Source organism: Anser cygnoides, chromosome 15, assembly GCF_040182565.1.
Source record: "Anser cygnoides isolate HZ-2024a breed goose chromosome 15, Taihu_goose_T2T_genome, whole genome shotgun sequence".
Classification (NCBI taxonomy): domain Eukaryota; kingdom Metazoa; phylum Chordata; class Aves; order Anseriformes; family Anatidae; genus Anser; species Anser cygnoides.
The window spans coordinates 17134244-17157281 of record NC_089887.1 but is presented as its reverse complement, the minus strand read 5'-3'; the positions used below and the strand labels follow the sequence as shown (position 1 = coordinate 17157281).

At 36.1% G+C, this 23038-nt stretch overlaps 1 protein-coding gene across 2 annotated transcripts in view; it reads left to right on the top strand.

Annotated features, from left to right (window-relative positions):
- Window positions 1-23038, top strand: part of GRIN2A (glutamate ionotropic receptor NMDA type subunit 2A) — a 191568-nt gene that overhangs the window by 125018 nt on the left and 43512 nt on the right. For both annotated transcript variants that reach the window (XM_066977466.1, XM_066977465.1), the window contains exons 5-10: window positions 2360-2565; window positions 4075-4243; window positions 4368-4521; window positions 9042-9167; window positions 11770-11999; window positions 18651-18811. In XM_066977466.1, coding sequence (XP_066833567.1) covers window positions 2360-2565; window positions 4075-4243; window positions 4368-4521; window positions 9042-9167; window positions 11770-11999; window positions 18651-18811 — 1046 coding nt within the window. The remainder of the gene's footprint in view (window positions 1-2359; window positions 2566-4074; window positions 4244-4367; window positions 4522-9041; window positions 9168-11769; window positions 12000-18650; window positions 18812-23038) is intronic.

The following is a 23038-nucleotide window of genomic DNA, read 5'->3' as shown; positions in this document are numbered from 1 at the left end:
AAGCCCCGATGAATTCAGTGTGACTCCCTGGAAGTGCAGCAGTAGACATCTTCAGACAGAGTAGTAGGGATGCCCCTGAGACCGAAGTGAAGGTCTTAATTTTTAATTACTTTTTAATAAATGTACAATCAGTGAATATTGAGATAATGGAATGAAGAGGATAAAAATGTTTGAACCTAACTTTAGAGACCTGCTCAACACACACTTCTGTACAGATGCATCTGTCTAAAAAACTAGCATTTCAACAAATTCATCCCTTTAAAATCATCAATGGTTGTATCCTCCTCAAAACAATAAAATGCAGGTGAATTATTGAAAATGTATCATGAGTCCTCTTTTAACAACAAAGCAATCATTGCATTTTTGATAGGATCAGACAAACTCATATTATGGTGGGCTGCTTGTATTCCATTTGATCCATGTGGGAACACTATATAGTGGAGATGGCTTGCAGGGGGAAGCACTTTGAATTACACAGACGTGCCTCCTCCCAGAACCCTGTATCAGGTAATGTGGTGTGATGTAGTGGGAAGTGCTGCTACTGCTATACTCTAGGACATGCAAGTGCAATTGAGACCCAGTCACATCTCTTTTCTTATTCCTGGTTGGAAAAGGCAGGCAGGCACGTTTTCCACTGCTGAAATTCATCATTGTACTTGGCATGTTTTTTGTTAAATTGATGTAGTGATCTGTCTGGAATTGTCCCTGCTCCAGGCAGCCAACATTGTGGCATACTTAGGGTGTAGATACAAACTACATTCTGTAAGCTAACATAAACCAGCATAGGCTCTGCTGTGAATGAGATTATGTACCATAACTTGACAATAAAACTTTTTTATTTGCAATGTATCTGTGTCATAGAGTTAAGTAGATTTGTTTCCCTTTGCATTATTATTATTATTTTTCCACAAAGGCTTCATCCCTTGTGTTTTGCTTAAATTTCATGCTGAAACTTTAAGCAGTATAAATCCAGCTCCTGATTCCCAGTGATTTAGGTGTGATTTCCTAATTCCCTTGGGATATTTTGAATTTCCTAATCAAAGTATATAGAGATTTGGCATTTCTGCCTCCTTCATTAAAGTTCAGCAAAATATCTTGCCTCAAAAACAGGACAGAAAGGAAACTGCAAAGGGCATGTACTTATGTGCTTCCCAAATAGGAATGGATATAAATCTTGTTCTTCAGGAACTTTTGTGATTCATTTTAAAGTCTTTAGAAGACAGAATAAAGTAACAATTTTGTACAGTTGTGGTTTTTTTTAGGACCCAAATCTCTCATTGTACTGTTAATTCCTACTGTTTTCCTTGCAAAACAAATATTTTATCAGTCTCATGATTATGTTATGATTTGTTTAGCTAAAGTAACTGAAGGATTATTAAAATGTGTTGGTTTAAATTATGTGGACTGGTAGCTCATTTATATAATCTCTCATTACTGCTCGGATAAGCCATACAATTAGATTTATGGATATCAAGTAGTTAAACAACCTGAGAAAAAAATGCTAGAGCTTTCAAAATATTTAAATAAATTTTTAATCATATTCCCCTTGCTGGTGTTCTGGCAGTGGAAAAAAATGCAGATTAATTAAGGTTGAGTAATTTATAATAATGAATAAAAAGACAATTCTAAAGAAAAGTTGGTTATGCTCCCACAAAAATCTTAAAACTGCATATTTACTCTAAAGGTTGGTGTTTGCTTGATTACTTGCTAAACTCTTAGGATTATTTCACAGTAACTAAACCAGAATAAAATACATTATTTCTAATATGAAACTGTGTCATGTAAAATTCTGCTTGTGTTTACTAAAACCCTCATCTGGCCCAGCTTGGGAACCCTAGGACTAGGGTGTAAAATGCTTTCACCATGACTTTTCAAACAATAATTGAAGAGTCCTTTCTTTACAGAACATACAGAAATAATGTTGGGATACTTTGGTCATTAGCCTGGTGGGAATTAGCTTTCTTTTTCTTGTCCTTTTTTTCTTTTGAGGCCTGTTTTCTTGTTACTGCAAATTGGTCCCAATTGCATATGGAGTGTCTGGTTGCTTTTCTGGTTCAATTGCATACGACAATATCAAATTTCAGTGCACCTATAGCCAAGATAGTGTTAACTGGTATCATCCAGTCTTTAAATAACTTTACCTTACTTGTAATTAGCACAGTGCATTTTCCCACTTCATATGACTAATAAAGATTTCTAAAGTAATTTTGATAATAAAATTTTTTGATGATAAAAACCTAGGACTGCTGTCTTTGCACACTAATTTCCCGTACCTATAGCCCAGTGTATTTAATATGAGATGTCATTTGTCAAATACAAGCAATCAGATGTCAGCAGCTTGTGTATCTTGGCTTTTCAGGTGGGGAAATGGGAGAACAACTCACTGAGCCTGAAGTACTCTGTCTGGCCAAGGTACAGCTCTTTTGCAGACAGTGAACCAGATGATAACCATTTGAGTATTGTCACCTTGGAGGAGGCTCCCTTTGTCATTGTTGAGGATGTGGATCCTTTGATGGAAAGTTGCCAAAAAAACACTGTGCCATGTCGTAAATTTGTCAAAATTAAGTAAGTAAATACACAGTGTTCCTTTTTTCTTTGTTTGTTTGCTTTTGAGTGCAAAATGTTCGCCTATTTTCTCATTAATGCTTTCCCTTATTTCTTTTGTTGTATATACATCTTTTTTTCTGATACTTTGCTGTTCTTTTGTTCTTGATTCCTATCTTTGCTTTTCCTTCTGTATTTCTCTTCCTCTTTCTTTCTTTCTTTCCTGCACAGTATGCTTTTCTTTGCACATCTTCCCTTTCAATACATCGGAAGGTTCTGGTTATGTACATATAAGGAACATTGAGTCAGTGACAAGATAGTAAGTATGTAGTAAATTCAAAATCAACTAGAATTAGCCCTTCTCAATCACATGAAAGAAGATAGCATATTCTAAAATCAGATTGTTTTAATGAGTCCTCTTTGAATGGTTTCCTGTTATGTTGAAATGCGCCTGTTTTAATTAGTTTAATTAGTTAACAGTTTGAGAATGCTTTCTATTGAAAATAATATATTTATGCTTAAATTTGGTACAGGATAAAACTATTCCAGCATAAAATACCACTATGACATACCAGCTAGAGAAAAGTCCCTTGCTTTGGTTACTCTGTAATTTTGAAGTAATCATTAGAAAACAGTGGAAAATGTGTCATTGTGCATTTATCAATGCTTCTTCACCCATTAAGCACTTCAGTCTATGTATTTCCAAAATGAGTATAACGTTTTTAACTGAGCAGGTGTTAGGAGATGTAATTGATGTTTCTGAAGTTTTCCAGACATTGCTGAATAGTTTCTGAAATCCAGGACATTTTTATTGACATATCTGAACTTCTTAGTCGGGTTCTAAACAACTTTTTATTTGTGATTTGAATTACTTCAAAGCCTGTAAAATATTGCCTATTCTAAAAAAAAAAAAAAAAGGAAAATCCTTGTCTAAGACCTACATGGCTGATCACAGTTTGGGACTCTGGTTTCTCTGTTGTCAGGGCTTTTCTGACCTTCCAGAGTAGTCTTTGCACTCAAAGATAGCCTGAAAGTCACCTTCTCAAACTGCAGGAAAAGATGGAGCACCCACTGCTTCCAGAGCTGTGAACTACCATGCCTTTACACGGCTTGGGCAGTGTAAAGTATAGACTATATTTTGGGCAGTTCTGTAATTATTAAAGTACGTGTGGTACATAATGTCTTAAGAGTAGAAGTAATAAATGTTTAATCTAAACCAAAGAGACATCAGTAAGTGGAGACTGTATGAATTGATGGAGAAGTGAAGTCCAGTAGGAGAGAAACTGAAGCAGAAAACGTCGTACAAGGTCTACCACCATCTTCTATTTATCTCGTCAAGCCACTGCAATGTGATTAGTAAGAGCTATAAGCACCATATAAAGCATCCTATGATTTTATTTCTCCATCATTCCAGAAAAAAAATGGTCACTTGGAAGTTTGAAAAATTGTTCTTTTATAATACTCTGACACTTGCTGTTGTGATGGTTGTTTTTCCCAGGAGAAATGTTTGTCTCTCTTCTCTTTTAACAGCAACTCAACTAATGAGGGAACTAATGTAAAGAAGTGCTGCAAAGGATTCTGCATTGATATCTTGAAGAAATTGTCTAAAACTGTCAAGTTCACGTATGACCTGTATTTGGTGACTAATGGGAAACATGGCAAAAAAGTCAATAATGTGTGGAATGGAATGATTGGTGAAGTAAGTTCTGTTAGGTAAAAGAGCTCTTAAGTAAGAACCTAGCAATGTTTGTTTTAAATTCATTTGGAGAAATGAGGTGTTCTCTACTGAGTAATATTGGTGGTGTCTTCTCTTTGTGGATCAGGTGGTATATCATCGTGCAGTTATGGCTGTGGGGTCTCTCACTATTAATGAAGAGCGCTCTGAAGTGGTTGACTTTTCAGTGCCATTTGTTGAGACTGGGATTAGTGTCATGGTGTCACGGAGCAATGGCACAGTTTCACCATCTGCTTTTCTAGGTATGGTTCTCCAACCCCTCAAGATCATTTAATTGCATTTCTGTAGAGTGGGATAGGTTTCATTGTCAGTTAAGCTAAATAGTGCGTTGATGTGTTTCTTAGATTTTTGAATTACATGTTAGGAAGTTTGTATGGTGTCAACAAACTGATTAATGTGGTTTTTAGCACATGAAGAAAGTGCTGTTGGTTTCAGATGCAGTAACTGGAAACCAATAATGATTTCAATATGAAAAAGAATTCCCCAGCATCTTCAGTTAGGAAAATTACTTCCTCAAGATCTGCTTACACATTAACCTGTGCTTGTTTAGCCCATAATAAATTGTCTCATATTTTTCTAGAACTCACATTCACAAAATCATTTAAAACCCCCTTGTAGAATAGTGTAGAAAAGAAGACTTTGCTGTGATTAGAATAGATCTGACAGGTAAATGGGCAACAGATACATCTGGCTTCCAAAGACCATACTACCGCACTGCAAAGCTTCTGAGTGTTTTCTTCAATTTTCTGTGTTGTGATGATGGAGTTGAACAATGGGGATTCAGCATGGAAATGAAAGGCTCGATAGAAAAGAGGTGGGATACAAAGAAGTAAAGATCTCTGTCTTCTCTCCTTCCCTTGTTTGCTACTTGTTTCTATTGTTCGTTTCTCCTTTCATTATCTGCCTGTCCACTGTAGTGCCTATGTTTTACTTTTATATTTAGTGGTTTGCCTGAATTTTTCAAAGGTATTTTGCAAATGAAAGATAGTGCTAGTGGAGATAAAATAATCTAAGTGAAACTGAAAAAAAAACAGTATTTTACAGGTACCTTACAGAACAGTTTCATATCTTCAATTGGGTGAGCAATGATGACATTTTAATATCATTTTATTATTTTATATATTATATTTATTATTTATGTATATATACTATATATATCAGTATGGTTTCTTTTTAGATTAAGTGTAAGTTCTTCACTCAATTCAAATCACTTGTAGCCATTGAGGAATTGATTGTTACTATAGTATCAGCTACAAGTGGGCAAATAATTGTTTTTTCTCACAACCATTATCATCATTTATACACAGAGCTTATTTCTCATACCTGTTCCATAAATGCACATTGCAGAAATGAAGCAATAGCTCGTAAGTGTAACATAGTGAGTAATCGAATAATTTACCTAACTTGTTAATACCTAAACAGATTTTGTTGGTGATTAATTTTGTTGTTTACTGAGTAAAAGACTGTTTAATGAAATTATGAGAGGCTGCGTTTTTTAATGAAAATACTCAGATAATGATTTTTTATTTCCAGAAGTAATTGACTTGTACAGTTAATTCATTTTTTTAAATTGTAGTTTCTATGTGTTGAAGTTATCATTTGAATTATGTAGTGTTTTCCTAAATATGTTCCAATTTTTGGCAATTTTTTTTAATGGACCCTGCTTACCTCTTACCTGCCTCCAGCTATCATCAAAACAGACTGCTTTTGTGGTTTTTCATAACAACATAGTTATATTTCTACAATGAATTTAATGTTTTTGGTTTAGTTGGATATGTACAGAAGTTAAAAATTAAAAATGATGCCTTGTAAAGCTCTATAGAATAGAATTATTTTTTTTGTAGAAATCTGATCTACAGCACCGTTAAATTAAGTCTGTGATCTCAGATGTACTTTCTGTTTATTTAGACATAGATGAAACTGTCACATCGCTGGAACTGCTTGTGTATTTCGATGTTGTGGGAATAGTAGTAAAGTGCTCTGCCATGTAAAATACTGTCAGATAGGTAACTGAACTTATTCACAGACAGATTTAATTTTAATTGAGTGTCTAAGAATACGGTTGTCATATGTAACTTTTATGTTTTTTTTTTTTAATCTGTGAAAAACAATACTATTAAATAGCAATGAAGTACAGTTTATGAAATATTTGTTTTTATGATTTACCGCCATCAATGTAGGCAAGTACAAAATTTGTCTGAACTAGATTTTCTGTTCAGTGATTGTGTCTAGTGGATTTAAGTAACTGATGGACTGACAGCCTCTTCCTCATTATCTGCTCCCACAGGTGTCTCCTACCAAGAATTTTAGAATAAAAATAAGAATTTTATCCATGTTAAAACTTTTTCATGTATTACTACTGTTCATATATACTAGATCCACAACTTAAGTTTTTAAAAAAATCTGTGGGGGTTTTATTCAACCTTTCTATATGTTTAAGAGGAAGAGAGTTCATAGGTGAGGCTACTTGTCTTTTTTGTTGTTGTTGTTGAAATAGCTAATTTATGCACTTTTTTTTCCCTTTTTTGTTGTTGTTGTTTGTTTGCTTTGTTTGTTTGTTTTTGGTATGTCGGGTAGAAACTCAAAGTTAGTGGAGTAAGATGTCTTTTTCATTGCTCTGTTTTCTCCATTGCCAATTATCTGCAATTTACACTAACAAGTCTTATACTAGTATTTTTCCGTCATATCATTGCTCTACATAAAAATCTTATAAAACCTGCTGCTTCCTGGGGAAAAATTCTTTCTGTCCCTTGAGAATCAAATAACAGTGCTGAATGCATAATTTGATCTGTAATGTGACAGGAACATCAACTTTATTATTCAATTGATTTTGTACTTGTTCAGTCTTACTACTTATTATAAATGGCTTTTTGTTTTGCTGTTGCTTCTGTTGCTTCTACTCCTCCTCATTACCAGACTGCTTAAATTATTAAGGACCATTCTGCATTAACTGTTGTTTATAGCTTGCTTTTTCACTTTGGCTTGTTTTGCCCTTTGCCTGATTTAAATTTTGACAAATTACCATTGCTGTTTCTACACTGTTGCTTTTGATAAGAGTTTTATGAGGGTTGTTGTCTGTCTTCTATGAGAATGCTGTCAATATTGTATGATAGTTTTATGTGAATTCCAATTAATTCAAATTAATATGTGATTTCATAGAATATTTGTCATTAAGTGGCACCTACTTGTCTGTTTCTGAATGGATTTATTTCCGTCTTTGAAGCATTCTGTTATTTTGCTAACTTATTATTCTCTTCCAAAAAATGTCTTTAGTAATTGAAAGAATTTCATAAACTGTCTTTAAAATATAACAAAAAAATAAATATTGTTCCTTAACCTTCTCTTAAAATCAAAAAGAGAACTGTTTGGTTTGAAAATTCCCTACTTTGTCTTGTCAGTTCACATTCAAAATCACAAGTGGGGCTATCTGGAATTTGGTCTTTCATGGTTCCAAATTTCTGAAGAAATTGTAGCAAAGGTAACCAGTCTCATGAGATTTTCACATCTGGGCCCAAATTATGATCCTTTATTCCAGTTCTTGGTGAATCATTCATGCTAACTTGGGCAAGGTTCAGACTGGGCTATTGGGCTCAGCTCACCTCAGCTCTCGCTCAGAGTCATTTCCTACAATGATGGATGAATTTTCATTTTTGATGAAGAGGTTAGGATGGAGGAATCTCTTGGGCTTTCAAAAAAGCAAAGCATGGTAATAAACTCATTTATTGTCACTTCCGGTGCTTCTTGGTTCCATTCTAATTTGAAATAGTTATTAAGAATTATTTCTCACATTTCAGAGCACATTCACACTACTAGTATTTACCAAAATTAGAGTATAATATGCCTCCAAATAAGCTGACCTAATAAAGAGATATTACTTTGCCATACCAAACTTTTGTTGCACGTATCCTTATACAGCTACCACAGGAACACCGGAAATGACAGAGAATTTGTAATCCGGCAAAGCTGAAATTTAAGAACTTTGTGTTATCACATGGTATTTCCAATCCTTTCAAAAAGTTGGTGCTTATTCTGATATTTGAAACTACTTTTAGTTTTCTGTTCCAACCTACTTATTTAACTTATGTTTTTTCTATCTTTCAAACTGACATGCAGTTTTCCGTAAAAACCTTTTGATTTCAGAAATTTGCTCCCAGATGAGAGTGAGACTTGCAAAAGAATGTTTTTGCTGTGAGTGAAAACAACGTCTTCATTAGAGGTAGATGAAAGTGAAAAGGGAAAAAAAAATCTGAAACAAAATTTGCTTTGAATGCAAGCATTTGGCTTTTTTCCCTAATGCTTTCTGTTGGATAGAAAATGAGAGAGAGGTGTACTTCACTGAAACACCAAATGTTTTAAGCATATGCTTAATTGCTTTTGCTCTGCAGAAAATGTCATAATGGTTGGACCATTCTGTTGATAAAAGCATGCACCACAGGATTAATAGAAAAGGATTGTAAACTGAATAAGCCGCAAGTCAAACCAATTATTTGCCACTCGGTGTCGGTTAAGGCTTTGTTGAAGAAGAGAAGTACACAGACTTTGTGTTTGAATTGTAACTCACATTTATGATTTCAGATGTATGGAGATTGTGTATACTAACAGTATATATTGCTGCTTAGTTCTAGCAGTAATGCTAGCATTTTTGTTGGTAAAAGCTAATTTAAAGAAAGCCTCTGGGCTTGCCTAGCCGGAGACATTAGAATTCCTGTGATGTGACTGGTTTAATGAACTGTTTCTGTTTCTCTTGTCTGTTTTGCTGCAGAGCCTTTTAGTGCTTCCGTCTGGGTGATGATGTTTGTGATGCTTCTCATTGTGTCCGCCATGGCTGTCTTTATATTTGAGTACTTTAGTCCTGTAGGATATAACAGGAACTTAGCACAGGGGAAAGGTAAGCTTTGCATTTTACACAACTTTAGGGCTATAAAGACAAAGCAAAACAAAAAAAAAACAAATGTATTTACCATCCTTTACCCTCTATCTTTTAAAATAAATGTAACGTAGGAATAAAACAGTAAAAGCAGCTATGAAAAGCATGCTTGCTCTTCATTTAAAATGTGATTTCTTGAGGCCTTATATTCTCATGTCTATATTCTAATTCATTGCAGTAAAGATGTAGAAGGATAAGTGATATTAAAGAGAGTCGTATTCAGGCAGTGTTATGTTAGTATACTGTATCAGTTGTAGAGGGTCAGCTTAAAAAAAAAAAAAAAGCATTGAAATAAACTCTCCAGTCTCCTGACTCTTACGAATTCACAGATAGTTCAGAGATAATGATCTACAATGGTGAGGTTTGGTGGGTAGTCTGGAAGAACAGCTGTTACCTTGTATATGGTTTTATACAGTCCATATAAAAAGGTATGGTTCTCTTGTGGTGAACTCATACTTGAAATGAGGCCAGTGGCAGAAGGCCACCATTTCTTACTGTGTAGCATCCGTGACTATAGAAACTTCTTTTTGAAAATATAGTGACACAACAAATTTAATACAGAACACGACTGTCTCAGTGAAAGCTACAGTTGTATACTATTAACACTCTGACCTGAGAATGATGATTTCATGTACTGTGGTGCCCTCATCCTTCCCTTTCTTCACTTTCAGTTCAGAGTGTGGACAGTTTTTTATTTCTGAATCATACCTTGTTTTATAACGATGTCTCCCAGGTTGGTGAACATAGTCCTAGAGACTATAACAAGCTAATGTTTTCTTCTAGTTGGTGGTTGGTTTGTTCCCTGAATGAGGAGGGTTTTGTAATATTCACATATTGTTAACATTTCAATAACATGGTAAATTTGTAACCTATATCCAAAATAAACACTATGTTAGGAAGAGGAAAGGAGAGGTTTGTACAGACACTGGGGATCTGCAGCCTGGGCTGTTCTTTTCTGTGCCACCTTATGTGACAGAACTGATTATGTAGTGGCTACAAATTCATATTATGGCACTACAACATCATAACTTAGCAGTAGAGGCTTGCCACAAATCCAGTTGCTATTCATTTGAAGCACGGGAAGCTTAAAATTAATGTGACTCTTTATGTAGATTATTGCATTTCCTGTATGTTTTTAGTAGGATGAAGCTCAATGGTGCTAAAATCTTCAGTAGTTTTCTTGGTATATACTTTCCTTCGTATTACTGCTCAGAAAATACTTATTATCCATCAGCTCAATCTTAAATAGCCATATAAGATAGCTTCATAAACCAAAAGCCAGCTCCATTATGATTATTTTACTGCAGTCTATCTTAGCAATGCAGTAAAAATAGAAAGAGGATAATCTAAGATGTGCTTGAGTCTATAAAGAAAATTTGCACTGTAACGTAGAGCGTTTCTACTGAAATGACAACATGCACTGAGTATACCAACTTTGGATTTTATTCCTTTAATAATAAATTATTTTTAACAATGTAAATTATAGTTAAATTAATAAGTAAATCTGAGTTTTAGTGTGCATCCCCATAGGCAGGGCAGGAATGGAGGTAATATTGCAGGTATCTGCATAAGAGCTTATTGTCTGAATTGCCATTTAATTGAAAAATGAGTACTTTTGAAAAAGTCAGATGAGTCACATTCAGGAGCAGCCTGTTTCTCCATTGAGCATACAGGGAGTCTAGATGATGTCTGCACTGTACTAACCTAAAGCTGGGTAAGAGGAATCTTCCCTTTATTCTCAGAGGACTCAACAAATAAGGTCTTTTTAGTGGATAATATCTTTGCTAACCTACTTCTGCTAGTCCATGGGCATGAGTGCATTATGCTGACAACTTTGGGTGCTTTTGGATGAATTTAAAGCTGACTGAAAAAACTACAGAACAGCACAGATTACCTGGGCCAGGTTTTTACCTGTAATACCAGTGCATTTGAAGCCATGGAACTGACTCTGTACATGTGAGGTAGCCTGAGTCTAGCTATAAGTTATATATCGGTACAGGTGGCTCCTTTTTGTTGATTCATTTTCTGAGTGTAACATTGCTTAAAAGTAGGTGAAATGTTCACCCATTTTGACATGCTTATCTGAGAGTACATAAAGTTCAAAAAGTATAAGTTTGAAGATTGGAGTTTATAAAAATACTTTGGATGGGAAAAGTACTGGAATCAAATCATTAAGACTTAAATCCACAGTTTTCCGTTTTACATGTCAGCTGGCACAGAATACTGAAAGGGGCCATAGTGGTGACACACACCTTACTGCAAGAAACATCAGTTTGCTCTCCTCCAAACCTATGCTTGCAGTCTCCATTTGAAAACTGGTGAGGTAAATGCATGTAGAGAAGTGTTGAAATATTTTTTTGTAACAAATACGGAAATAAATGTCATTACAGCAGAAAGTACCAATGCTAAATTCCGTGATTCCATTGGGAGGACAATGAATATGTATCAAAATATTTTTAGTAATGTGTTGGTGAGTGCTTTGTTGTTATCATGTAGTTATGTATTTGTGGTATCTTACCACAAATATGCGTGCAACTAAAACAAATGCTCTTTGCAATTCCAGATCCCCATGGACCATCCTTCACCATTGGCAAGGCAGTGTGGTTACTCTGGGGCTTGGTATTCAACAACTCTGTGCCTGTGCAAAACCCCAAAGGGACGACCAGTAAAATCATGGTGTCAGTTTGGGCCTTCTTTGCTGTCATTTTCCTGGCTAGTTATACTGCCAACTTAGCTGCATTTATGATCCAAGAGGAATTTGTTGACCAAGTGACTGGACTGAGTGATAAAAAGGTAGCTCTTCTAGCTTAAAAGACATCAGTGTCTGTTCTTCGTAATCCTTATACAAATTTGCACTCTGTACTAAAAACTCTGAGCAAGATAATCAAGATAATCAGCTAAAACTGTGTGATTTCTGAGTGTTAAGCTTCAGTTAAAAACCCAAATCATGAAAATATCTGACTGATTTCAAAGTCTTTTCAAAAGTAACTGCATTAATTGAAAAGTACATTAATTTTGTGAAAAATGGAAATAAGTTCTTGTTAGATTAAAAGTAATGCTTCATGAACATACAAAAGCTTGAAAAAAATGAAAAGTCAGCTTGAATGTGTGGAATACATTTAAAATTATTTAAACATCTCTGCGTAAAATGTTAATAGTTTATTAATTGGCAGAATATTCATACAACGAGGAACTATCCAGTAATTATCTGAAACAAATCAATGCACCTGAAAAAAAAAAAAGTCTTTTTGCTTTTCATGTAGTGTGGAAGGAAGTCATAGAGAGTTCAGATTTAGAGTGGTGCTAGCATAACTAGGCAAACAGAAACAATAACAATCCATACGTGTTCCCTGTGGACACTCGAATATTTTCCTTGTATACAATATGAAGAGTAGAGTAAAAATAAAGTTGAGATGTACATTACCTGGGATAAGGCACATAATTTTTATTGTGGAAGTGGCTTTCCTCAATTCAAGAACTTTTTGTGAGAATTCTGTTTTGAGCAGTAGACTCTGATAGTTCACTTAAAGCCTACTGAAGTTTCACAGAAATAGACAGATAATAAATATGCTTATTTTTTCATATTGTTCTAGCTTGACTGAGTTTTCATCTGCTGAAAGTATACAAGGTCTTGGTATTTGTGAATCTTAATCAATTGTCCTATAAATCAGAAACCCAGAAATTATTTATTTCTTGTTTCATTTGTGTGACCATGTTGTTGAAGTGGTATTGCACAAAGTGGTTGAAGTCTGTTTGCAAAATTATTGTTGTGATGGATATACACAAAATAAACATAAAGGACACGCTGTTTTCAAGTTTGTGCCCAGTTGTTTTAAAATAAAACCAAATATTGACATTGAGAAGTAATATAGCACAAGGGAGAACTTCACAGGGAATTTATTTCAAAGGACAGAAGATAAAGAAAATTGTTATTCAAAAGAAGGCAACAGCTCGGATAGACTTGTGTCTGTTTTTTGTTTTAATTGTTTCTGATGACTATCTTTTCAGTGATCTGAAATATCAAAGCATGAATTTCAAGCATGGCTAGGGGAAAGATAGATAAAAAGAAAAGAAAAATGATAGTTTTGTTTTCATTAGGTTGTGTTGTAGCAAAACCTTTGAAAGAATGTGAAGACTATAAGAAATACCTTTACTTTAAAATAATATACTTAATATGATACAGATAAAAGGTATTTTTCTCTTGAGGATTAAAAAGATGGATTTGAAAAAGCTGTTCAACTATTTGTGATTAAATACAGAATGTTTTCCTGGTAAGTCCTGATCAGGGCAGAATTTGGCTTTCACCTGGCATAGTGCTGGTGTTCAGGTCTGCCAATGCATTTGCCACTCTCACCTGTGGACTGGGAAAATTTCAGTATTTGTTCTGTAGCCATTGGCTAATAACTTCCTTATTTTTGTAATTTTCCTGTTCTGTCTACTAAACAGGATTTTATTTCTTAAAAAAAAAAAAAAGACAAAATAAAAATAGAAAAATACTTGAACTGGAAAACAGCATCTGCTCATGTGCAGTCTTCTAATGATTTGTTTAATCTCTATCTTTTATTTATTTATTTTATTTTATGGTTCTTTAAATCCTGCCTGAATTATACAGGGATATATCAGGGGAGCTATACCTTTTGTGATTAAAATAGTTAAACAAGCCAGAAATCCAGAAAAGCAATAATCTATTTAAAATACTCCTTGTCATACACAGGTTTTGCCTCCTCTACAAAGCTGAGCTTTTTCAGATTTTCAAAATTTCACATAATTAGGGATAATTTATGGGTATATAATATGATTCATGTTAAATTATTTTACTCCCCTCTTAGCCTTGTTGCTGCAATGCCGTTAGTAGTGGATCAGTTAGGAATCTGCGGTACTGTTGCTTGGTGGAAAACTGTCTCCTTTGCTGCAAGCAAAGCTGTCACGGGCAAAAGCCAGTGTGAAGGGACAGAAGTGAATATGAGTTAAATTAATTGTAAAGAAGTAATATCTAGAAGTCCACAAAATTCTGGAACAATTGACAACTTTTTTAATAGGAACATTACTAGGGACCGATTGAAGCTATCTTTTTTGGTTAATTTAAACATTTTTTAATGACTGAGCATAATTTTAACCCATAAACTTGAAGATTCCTTTACTATCTTTGTTAGTAGAATTGGCCTTCCAAAACTCATGCATGGCTGGTAAATCAGTTCATTACTCTTCCCTTGAACCCGTTTTCCTACTTCCACAACTGAAAAGTCATGTGCTTTTGTCAGTGCTGCCCTGCAATAAAGCATTCCCAATTGGAGGTGCTGGCAGTTCTCAATCCAGCTCCATACGAGACAGATAATAGAGAAGAGAAACCAGGAAAATAAGCATCTCTGGGCAGTCATCCCTGACCCTCATCCTTCAGAAACTTCCCATACAGGGAATGTGTTCCACCATCATCTAGTTCCCTGGTTTTGCTGAACACACGATGACATGCTGCTTACTCTTCTCCTTGGCTTCAAGACTTCTCGATAGTTTCCTCATCCTTCATAATGTTGCTAATGAACTTCTGAATGCCGTGTCATCTGTGTGTCACCCAGAAACACATGGCACAGCGTGTACTGGAGTTACTGGGTGTGGGTGTTCATAAACTCAAATGATTCAGAAGATGAGAAGAAAATTATATTTTGACATCCTCGTATATGTTAAAGATTTCTGAAAGCTTTGTCTTCATAAAAAGGTACAGAAAATGAGTCCAAAAGTATCCAGCAAAGCTGGCACTCATGGCACTTCTTACTTTTGAGACCATTTATGCCTAGTTTGTTAAAAGAGAGACAAGATCACTACTAGAGAGTACAAAGCACTGGACAGAACTGTCTAGCAAGCCTTTGTCTGCTGTGGTTCCTCCACACAGTCACGTTTTAATGTGTCCCATGTGTATGTGCTCTAGGGGATTCCTTAATAAGAAGCCTTAATTATGCCATTTGCAGGTTCCTTAATTTTGCAAGATTCACAGTATTCATGTAACATTACTTTTTTTTTTTTTTTTTTTGTGAAATAAGATGGCATGAGCTCTCTAGTTACTTAGAGAGGTGTTTGTGTCATAACAGAGCAGAGTGAGCTCAAAAGTCAGTATGGATTATGGGGTAGCTAGGGTGACCCTTTCACCCCAGTCCATCTCTCCACTTCAATATTAGACCTAGGCAGTACTTTTTGAGACTCGTTGGACAAAAATATTGAACAATGATTATAATGATAATCTTGGAATTACTAAATACAGCAGCTACATTTTTCATGATCAGAAATCAGAATGTCAGTGCTTTCCATTTGGTAAAGAAAGAAAACAGAGTTCAATTTATTTATTTTTTCTCCACTGTCACCATCCATAACTTCCATAAAAATCTCTGTTAGCAGACAGAAAATGTTTACCATTTGTTATTATTGTAGTAATTTCTCCACAGTTCCTTAAAATACTCCAGAACAATAATGAACAACTGCTCTGAATACTAGCCTTTTCAGACAGACGTGCAAATCAGCATACTAAGTCAGTATTAAACATTTGTGAAAGATCTTTTTCCTAGCTTTAATGAAATTGTCATTTTTCTTAATGCATGTAGATAAAACAAACTAAAACGGTAGGGCTGTTTTCTCAGCCCAAACATGCTTTTTGGGATTCCTAGATCATTAGGACTGTGTGCCACAGATCTAGCAGCAGGCATAGCAGGGGGAAACAGGAATGAATTACTTAGTCTTCTGAATAATTGTAGAGCTCCCCAGTTATGTTTCAAGCAGGGAGCTTGTGCATTAAATTTAAATTTAAGGATTTTATTACCAATTAAAACAAAAAGAAGAATATTTCAGAAGAATTCTAGGAAGAAAATGGTTTCCTAACAGACATTAAATATTTTAATTCCCATCATGGGGTTTCAGGGAAAATGACTGCATCTATAGATTCAATGCTTTTTTCTTTCTTTCATGCCTGTCCCATAGATGTGTGCTGAATCACAGAGCCTATATACTTCTCTAGGACATGTCAGTTTACAGAAGACAAGTTTAAAATTGCTGATAAGAAATTTATATAACTTAGACGTGAGTGCAACATTATTAAAAACATTGTAAACTGTTTCTTTCTGATTTTCAAGTAGTCTATGAGCAGGCAGTAGTAACACAATCATTTGCAAAAAAAAAATAAATCTCCTTATGACCGCTAAAATTTGTTGGTTGAGTGCCTTGTGCCAAAAAAAATCCAGTCAATGGATGGTGTTCGGAACCATTCAAGTCTCTGAATTTTCTGTACTTAAATTCCACATACAATTTTTTAAATCAATTGAATTACTTGTTATCCCTATGATCTTCAAATGAACCAGTACTTTCTATTAATCTCTGCTTTCCTGCAGAAATATTTTTGTGTTCTGTTGAATGTTCAGTTTGGGACAGATACCTCAGTTCCTCCAACCATTCCTGTGGGAGAGAACTGCCCCCAACAACTTTCACATATATGAATGTTCTTGAAAAGCGAGACTACGCAAACCAAAACTTCATTTGTAAATCGCCCAGATACTCCACCATGATCTTCCTCTTCAATCCCCTTGTCATACCCCAAGATTAGGAACTGAGCTTCCAGAATTCTCACCACAGCTGAATTTCCAAAACCACCAACTGCATGACCAGCAGCACTTTTTTTACAGATCTTGAAATTGGCAGTGATCTTTGATTTTTTTTTTCCTCCAGTTTTATTGATTGGAAAATTTGAAATATATATTAGGAGTTATTGAAAGCCATCTCACTACTTCAGGGATTAATTATCTGACCATTTTAATAAAGTTAACAGCAAGTGACAGCTATATCAGTGGAATCTCTGGGCATTAGCTTAAGAGCAGGGTTTGCCTCAGTGCCACATCCTAAACACAAAAAACGAGACAGCAAACACAGACTAAGAACCGTGACTGGTATACAGTGCAATTTTGGTGCATGGGTCAATTAGTATGTGTAAGGTAGTAGCAAAATAATAATTTAAACGCTAAAGCTGTGAAAAGGGAAAATGAGAAAAGTAAGATATCTGTTAGCTAGATGAATAGAGAAAAACAAAGTTCATTCCTTTATGCTTTCTCAAAATATGTGTAATTAAAATGAAGCATTTAATTGTAGTTCTGTAACATGAAAATATTGTTGCAGCCATAATTTCACAGTCAGGGTTTGATAGAATTGAAAATACTCCCACTTTTTGTATAAGCCTATTTGTATTCTCTTTCCAAACTGGTACTGGATCCTCAGAATTCTTAATGCCCTGAGACTAAACTTTAAAAAGAGGACTATTGCATACATAGCCCAAAGGAAGCAGCAGCTGTATAAATATTAGCTGTCTCTTGCAACACGGGGTACATAGATTGCTCTTCTAACTTCGACAATAAAAACAGAGTGCATTTTACCATGGAATTCATGGGTGACTGCTTTTATCAATACTCAATTGCATTTCCTTATTAGCCAACAATTCCTCTAATTTGAACGGCATTCTAAAATTTATTTCTTAAGATCAAGGTAAAATGTTTCTTTAAAGTGTACTTAATGAGAGATCTTGAAAAGCCACATATATAATTTTCAGGTCTGTTAGCAAGTATTTGTGTGAGACTGTCTGAAACCTGAGTGTGCCCTGAGCTGTTGCTAATCCCTTTGAGATACTTCCTGGCTTGTTTGTCTGTGCTGATGCAATAGTGATAGAGAGGGTGAAATTGTAGAATAAAATCTATATGCCCTCAGGCAATCGGTTTGTATTTTTAAATTGTAGGAATAAATTGTGACTAGGATTCTAGGTGTGAGAGCTCCAGAAGTACATTTCATATAAAGTGGTGAAACTGCTGAGCCCCTGGGAAGACAGAAGAACTGTTCTTCCCCCTGAATCACAGAGGTGGAAGGAAAGCTAGTCCTCACCCTTTCCCTCCCTGGGCACCAGCCTCCTACAGTCACCCTCAGGAGCAGTGTTAGGCTCTGTGTCGAGTAGTGAAAACGAGCCTTTTGCCTGTGTGGACCCACCATGTCTCAACTGAGATGAAGGTTAGAAATGAATTTCAACAAAGATGCTGTTTTATTTTGATTATTACATACCAGCAGGTCTGCCTAGAGTTTGGGTTCTCTAGGGAGACGCTGGCAGATGGGGAGTATCTTCCAGTAGCTCTCTGCTCCAGATGCTGTGGTCCTGCCATATTGCAATGCACAGGAGAAAGTCGCATTGAGTGGCAAATCTGAGCTGTTTTTAATTTGGATGTAGATGTTTCTGTGAAGATAATTTCTGTTGTAATAGAGCTGACAATTAACTTCAGGCATTATTTGCCTGGAATAAATTCGAGGCAGCCTATACAATTTTTTTCTTTTGTACCTACAGTTGCCCTGATAGATATTACTTCCTTAATTGACATCTTCATGGATACCCATTTTGAGGGCCTGAAAGACTTTACTTTTCCCTTTTCTCTCTAGTTTCAAAGGCCACATGATTATTCACCTCCTTTTCGATTTGGAACAGTCCCAAACGGAAGCACAGAGAGGAATATCAGAAACAACTATCCCGATATGCACCTTTACATGACGAAGTATAATCAGAAAGGAGTTGAAGATGCCTTGGTCAGCTTGAAAACTGGGTAAGTTTCTTCTATGGGTTTTAAAGAATACTATACACTTTGCAGAAACTGAGAAAAATTGATCTGTACTTACTGTGATACTTACTGAGCAGTGATCTCAGGCATGGCGTGTAGTCCATGGAGCTTTGTTTTGTTTTGTTTTGTTTTTTAAACTGCTTTGTACTGATATCAGAAAAGAAATTGAGAGCCTGTGATTTGTGTGACTGTTTTACAATTGTATGGAAGCTTCGATGCCCAATGTGTGATAGATTCACAGGACAGAATTGTTATTCCAAGTTTACGAGAAGGGATACAATTGCACCTGGATTTGGGTGTGGGCTCAACACAGATCATGATTTGTACAGTCCCTGCTTATCACTGAAGGACTCTCTCATAGCGATGTGTTTTCAAAGGGTGCATTTCTGACAAAGCTTGTTTGTCTGGTCAGTGTGCACTACCTAAGATTTCTTTTCAACCTCCCATCCTTTCAGCATGCTTTTAGGTGCACTCTTAGATTTTCTTCCCCCTTATAATTAGCATGGCCTCTTGCTGTCAGATCTGAAGTCTTGACTTTGATCTTCGTAAAATCTGTTGAGATCAGGTATTCTCAAGCGTGTTACCTAATTCTGTTTCTGACAATCTTGGCAAATATTCTGGCAAATTTTGTTGTCTTTCTTCCTTATGCTATGAGATTTAGACTTGAGTGCTATCCATTCTTTTCCCTCTCTAAACTGGCCCATTCTGCCTTGTTGGTCAAAATGACAGATTTTTCATTTTAATTGTCAAGAAGTTTGAATATGACTCACTGTTTTCATCATTATATATCAGTATGTTATATAATGGTTTTAGTAATCTTTTCTAAACATACAGGCTTGATAATAACATGTATTTCTGTTAATAATAGTGGATTAAAGAATTTATCCAGATAAGTGTTTTTTGTTTTGTTTGTTGTTTGTTGTTTTTGTTGTTATTTTTATTTATTTGTTTATTTATTTGAAGTGAGAAGACTTAAGTTACCAATAGTGGATTAAGTATGTCAGCTCCAGTGGCTGTTTGATGGCACAGCTATTACTTACAATGAGAACAGGAGATGTCATCTTATACTAAATTAACTGTTACTTTTAGTCCATAGTGTGGGAACTGCCTGTCCTTTAAATTTTTGCTCTCCTTCCTCCAGATGTGTAGGGGATTGTAACATATTTTTTTCTGTGAAAAAACTGAACTTCGCCAAACTTTTCCGTAGTATCCAGGCTCCCTTCCTTAAAAAGTTGTCCTTTGTATAGTTTTGTTCTCCACTGTCTCCATGTACTCCTTGTACTGTCATTTCTAAAGGTGTTCTGAAACAGCATTTCTCAAGCAGGATTTGTCCCATCCTAAGATAGACATGTAACATAAGGTGAGTTGGACCTCACCCAAGGTCTTCCAAACTGGAGGCAGAGTTCCTGCTCCTGCCAGCCTGTGCAAGTTGTATTTTCTGGGAGACAGCTAAATTGTGCATTGTAGATACTCAGCTGAATTCTTTTCCTGCTGTGATTTTTTGAACAGGTAGCTATCCTTAATTTCAGCCATTTCTAGGGCTTGTTTGGGTGGATAGTTTATTTAGGGGATATATATTCTTTGTACTCTCATCTGCTATTTGTGCTACTGGAAACCCTGAAAAACTAGTGTTAGCTTTAAAATAAGGCCAATTGTCAGACACTTTAGCATGAAAAGGAGGGAGCTGCCTGGCTGCAAGGGAGTTCAGGACATTCACTAAAACTCAGGCTGGCTGCTCTTGTGCCAGCTCTTCCAGCTGCTCTTCCTCAAATGCTTTAGTCCTTTGACAGCAATAAACCGTTCATTTTTAAATAGATTTTTGTTTCCACTGGAGTTTCCTCTTCTAAGTGATTTTCCAGTGTGAATACTCTTAAGTGTCTACCTTGCTCCTCTTGACTGACATTTCTCTAGCAAATGGTGCAAATAAGCTGCCATGTGTGGTGTTTTCTGCGTCAGTGTAAGTAACTGCTACATACTGCTGCACTCCTTAGTATTTTGTCCCATAGCACCTACAAGATTAAACAGCACGCCATCAGCTGCTGAAATTTCCTATGATAGGATTGTCACTTTGAGTTTGCTTAGATCACATTTTTGGACATTCCAGCAGGAAAGTAGTGTCAAGTGGGCTTACGCATTTTCTCCCTGCACTTTCTGCCAAGCAAAAACTGTGCAAAGCCCTAATCTCTGTGGTAATTGTGGGCAATAAGCTCAGTTACAGATCAGGCAGCATGACTGTATCTTCTTTTTGACTCAGAGTAGTTTCTCTCTAGAAAGATGATCTCAATTAGGTGACCAAACCGATCAGCCTGTGTCGTTGTCCCCTGTCACTTGCACCTTTGTCCCACTCAGCTTCTCCTTTTTGTGAAGACATTTGTTGAGGATGTGAGGCAGGTCCTGTGGCTGACACCTCGGGCATCTGTGAAGCTTAAAGTGTCCTGAATGAAGGAGATGAGCCTGTGTAATACGGGACTGTAATATGGGACTGTAATAATTTGCATTCTCGGTAGGAAAGACAATAAAAGCATGAGCAGGTATCACAGTTGCCTGCCTCTTCTCTTTTTGTCCACTCTTATATTCTTCAAAAACAGCATTTTTCACTTTTTCTACCATTTTTTTTTGTTCTCTTCCTCAGTATATATAACTGTTCTCTCATCTGTGGCATCCTTCCCATCTTCTTCCTTTCTCCATCATGAATTTTTTGACCAGATTGCAGATTGTTTCATGCTTTCATATGAAGTTTGCCCTCTCATCCTTCTCTAGGATAGATCAAGCTGTCACCTTCCCTACTTCACTTGCGCCCATGGGTTTGAATCCTTTGTGCCCCCTGGAGCCTATGTTGCTTCTGCTTTTTTGAGCATGACATATCTTTCCTTCCACAAACTGTTTCTGCTTCCCAGCAAATATATCATTTCTACTTTCTTCTTGAGCATGTGTGTCCTGATTACCCTATTGCAGCTATTTCATTTGTTTTCATCTGTATCTCTTGTCAAAGTCATCCCTATATTTAATCTTTTTTTTTTTTTCTTGTTTCATCATCATCATCATTGGTAGCATACAGCAAACAATTTTTCTTACATATTGTGCAGCTTGCTGCTTCTGCACAGCTTTTTGAAGACGAACTACTTGGTAATTATAGAGTCATAGACTATAGACCTGGTAAGGACTTGCAGAGATTGTCTGGTGGATATTGCTGCTGCCAGTCAAAATAAACAGTGCCTGTGTTCCTCGTGAAGAATTTTTATATAACCTGTGTGTATTTTGAATATCACTTTTAAAACTACTTTTGCTTAACTGAAGACATAAGATTTAGTCACATTTGACTCCTTATATACAGTGTTTGATTCCAGTTTTAGGGTGTAGCAAAAATATCAGCAATCAGGCAATACTTAGAGTCTGAATAATACTGCCCATATGGCATCTGATCTAAATAAAATCAAGCTTTTAAGTGGTTGCTTCTCACAGTTCAGTCTGGTTTTGCTGTTTCTCAAACTGTTAAGTTTCTAGATTAATTAGTGTTAGTCTCTTGGAATGTGTTGGGAATATTTTGTTCTTTGAGACCATCATGTTTGATATGTAAGGTAATTTAATTTAACTGGATGGAGAAAGAAGGAAGGAGACGCAAACATAATGCTTCAAGTGCACAGATTTCTGTAAGACATATATATAAATTTTTGTCAGAGACATGCACATGTCTCTTTATCTGTTTTGGGAAGAAGAAAAAAAAAAAGGTTGTTTTCTCGCCTTCTCACAAGAAGTGAGCACTCAGCTGTCTGAGTCGAGTCGCTAATATGGCCAGGAAAAACCCAGGGGCAGAAATATGAATAGGAATAGCGGCAAAACCAGTTGTTCTCTGGATACCCAGTACCCTGAGCTGGTGGAAGGGGTTGGGGAGCAGGATGTGGCCCTCACAATCCACGAGGAAATGGTTGGCGACCTGCTACAGCACTTGGATGTACACAAGTCGATGGGGCCGGATGGGATCCACCCGAGGGTGCTGAGCGAACTGGTGGAGGAGCTGGCCAAGCCGCTTTCCATCATTTATCAGCAGTCCTGGCTATCGGGGGAGGTCCCAGTCGACTGGCGACTAGCAAACGTGATGCCCATCTACAAGAGGGGCCGGAGGGTATACCCGGGGAACTATAGGCCTGTTAGTTTGACCTCAGTGCCAGGGAAGCTCATGGAGCAGATTATCTTGAGTGTCATCACGCGGCA